Raw genomic sequence first — 3,350 nt, forward strand, 5'->3', positions numbered from 1 at the left:
AAACCTCTAGGGTTTAAATTTTAGGTTTTAGTGTGTTATTTCCTTTTTTAAAGAATATATATATGGCATTAAACTATTGATGTATGAGGATATGTATCATCATAATTAAACTTTTAGTCTTTTATATTGTTAATTTAAAGAATATCCACGTGTTATTATTTTATTAGTGTAGGATGAAATGGTATATCATTTGAATGAGGTGATCCTCTCCGATTATAAATATCAATTAATTTTCAGGGGTATATAAGGAACTTCATTCAGCGTCATACTTCGTTGACTTCAACCAATCTGCAGTCCCCAACTGGTTAGGAAAATATTTTGCCCCTTTCCCCAATATAAAACCCTCACTTCGTCTTCAATCCGAATCAATTTTATAGATCCAGGCGAAGAAGTAAAGAAATCGAATTCTATCTGGAAATGGATGCTCTGGATTCAGTTTTCGATCCATTGAGAGATTTCGCCAAGGACAGCGTTCGTCTCGTCAAGCGATGCCACAAGCCTGATCGCAAAGGTAATATTCCTCTTACTTTGATTTTAGCTTCTTATTTTAGGCGAGAGATTTGACCTGATCTTTTGAAATTTGATTATCCTGTAGAATTCACCAAGGTAGCCACTCGGACAGCTATAGGGTTCGTCGTGATGGGATTCGTTGGTTTCTTCGTCAAGTTAATTTTCATTCCAATCAACAATATTATTGTTGGTGCTGCTTGAATTTTGTTCCTAGGTACAGTCCCTTTCTCTAATTGCGCCTTTGTACTCGTTTAATGTAAATGCACGGCTTCAACCTTAGTTGTGGCCTCGCTTTTTGATTTTAGCCGTTTCTCTTTCTGTTACTGTCGATTGTGTTATATCATGAACTAGCTAGTGGTGGAGTGATTATTCGGAATAAGTGAAAAATCAATACGTTGTACATTAATTTTTATATGGAATGAGATCTATGAATCAATAAAGCCCCATCCTTTTAGATTATTATGTGCTGAACTTTGTCTAGTTCTAGTGCTTGCTATGAAACAGAGAAAATAGTATGAGAGCTACAGAGCTTGAAGGCTTACAATTGTTTGAAGTGTCAGAAATTCTAGGAACTGTCAACGTAGATCGAAAGAGAAATTTTATAATTCATAGATCAAGAGAAATTCCATGTGTTGTTTAGCACTGGTATATGTTGGACCTGTTTTTACACCTTGACTTGGGGAAGCTATCTCATTCTTAACATGTTGGAAAATGCCCCTTTTGGCTTTTTAGATAGATTTTTCCTAGTAAACAATGTGAAAAATGAGAGTTGAGGCTGTAGTGTTTAAGAGGGAATTCAAAGACTTTACCTTATCATATTTATGAATTGCTATTAGTTTTCTTACATGATGTATAGACTAATTGGAGCGGGGTGAAGTATATTTCTTGCTTGATTTGAATGGTGCAAGATTAGATACTAAGATTTTGTTAGTATATTCACAATATCTATAAGCCATGGAGGAAGCTTCAAATGTCAAAGCCGTTGAAGAATAAATAGTATATTGAAGCAAATCCTCATATGTTTTTTTTGTTTACTCTAAAGCTGCTTCGAACCTTGGATATCAGTAATATGAAAGAAAATTAATTAAAGAACAGCTAGTTGAGCAGCGAGGAAAAACATTGTTAGTTGGAAAATTGATGATTTTCACAATCATCTTTTCTCAGAATACAAAGAACTGATACTTGGATTATATTCAATGCTGTTAAAAGCACTTTAATGAGATTAAATCATAATGTGGTAGGGTTTTACATCAACAGTTGCCTCGCAAGTTATATTGATTTGTTACTTCTCACAAGTTATATTGATTTGTTACTTTGTTGGTCATCACTCACTAAACATGCTCACTTGCAACAATTAGAGTGATTTGCACATGCTAGCTCTGCAGGTATGATATTATTAGGTTGTGTATAAAGATTAGTCCCACTAATAGAAACAATTCTTTGAAGTGCAGGCTTCCACAGCTAGAATGAGAACCCTGGTCAACAATCAGATAGCGGTGAAGATCGGTTGCTCGGAACATTATTTGATCAGTTTTGTCATATTGTACAACTTCTTCTTAATCTTATGCACGATATTGTAAACACTTGCAATACATTCTACTTCTACATTCTGTTTGCCTTGTTGAGTTTAATTTTAGTTTTTTGTTTGAGGTATTTAAATAATTTTAATTATTTTATACAACTATATTATTATTATTATTTAGAAAATTAATAATTGATTAGATTTTCTAATATAATTTAAATGTTAATAGTACTTAATTATGTCGCATGATCTTTTAGCATGCGTGATAATTAATTTCTAGGGGATGTAATCAATTGCTAACTAATTATCAATCCCAAATTGAGACCAATTTTCAACCATTAGATTAGAAGATCTTGTGGTTAATATAATGCCAAGTGTAATATATTTTAAATTTAAATAATTATTAATTAAATTAAAAGGGTATTAATGTCAAATCCTATATGTAGTAATTATAACTAACTTCTTTCCCTCTTCTCAAAATCATCTCAAATCTTTAAATTTACGTAACTCTCTCAATTTAAATTATTTTTTCGCAAAAAATATATCAAATTAAAGATAATTTAATAAGGATTCCAACGAGATCTCAATTGCATATGTTCCGACGATGTTCGGATGATGAAATTTGATATTTTTTATTTTAGTTTTAGTAAATGTTGATCTAGGATTTTTATCAACAAATACATCAAAAAATCTCAATAAAACCATGTAAAAATCTCGATAAATATGTGTTGATATTTTCTTGTACTAATGTTGATATTCTTATATCATATTGTTGATATTTGTAATACACAATGTTGATATAAAAAAACACCCACGAAAATTATCATATGATAACATAATGACGATATTACCCTTTTGTTGATATTTTGTCTACTATTTATTGAGATTTGTGAGCTTTAATCTCATCCACTCATTTTAAAATCCAAGGGTGGAGATTTAGTCTTGATTTTGGATTAGGGTGCTATAAGCATTAGAATAAGACCCCAATTTATAGAATATTCATATCTTAAAAGTATAATGAACATATCACACTACTTAAAAATTTTATTAGTTAGTATTTATTAAGATTAGTATTACACCCGTGCTATGCGCAGACTCGTGCTATGCGCAGATAATGATATTTTAAAATATTAATTTCTGATCATAAATGAATTTAATAAAAATTAGAATCGATATTATATTAAAATTGTAAATAAAAAATATACAGTGTAATAACAATGAAAAAAATAAGCAACAAAACTTTAGTTAATATGAGAATTAAAAGTATATACAATAATGCATTTGAAACATTGAAACATAATCAATTTGAAACAATTTA

At 30.3% G+C, this 3,350-nt stretch overlaps 1 protein-coding gene across 1 annotated transcript; it reads left to right on the plus strand.

Moving 5' to 3' along the window:
* The first annotated feature begins 313 nt into the window (after nucleotides 1-313).
* On the plus strand, nucleotides 314-2,117 carry LOC125211438 (protein transport protein Sec61 subunit gamma-1). Its single transcript, XM_048111232.1, has 3 exons — nucleotides 314-511; nucleotides 596-724; nucleotides 1,962-2,117. The coding sequence occupies exons 1-2, from the start codon at nucleotides 418-420 to the stop codon at nucleotides 709-711; spliced, it is 210 nt and encodes a 69-aa protein (XP_047967189.1). The 5' UTR covers nucleotides 314-417; the 3' UTR covers nucleotides 712-724; nucleotides 1,962-2,117.
* The last annotated feature ends 1,233 nt before the right edge of the window (nucleotides 2,118-3,350 follow it).

This window comes from Salvia hispanica, chromosome 3 (assembly GCF_023119035.1).
Source record: "Salvia hispanica cultivar TCC Black 2014 chromosome 3, UniMelb_Shisp_WGS_1.0, whole genome shotgun sequence".
Classification (NCBI taxonomy): domain Eukaryota; kingdom Viridiplantae; phylum Streptophyta; class Magnoliopsida; order Lamiales; family Lamiaceae; genus Salvia; species Salvia hispanica.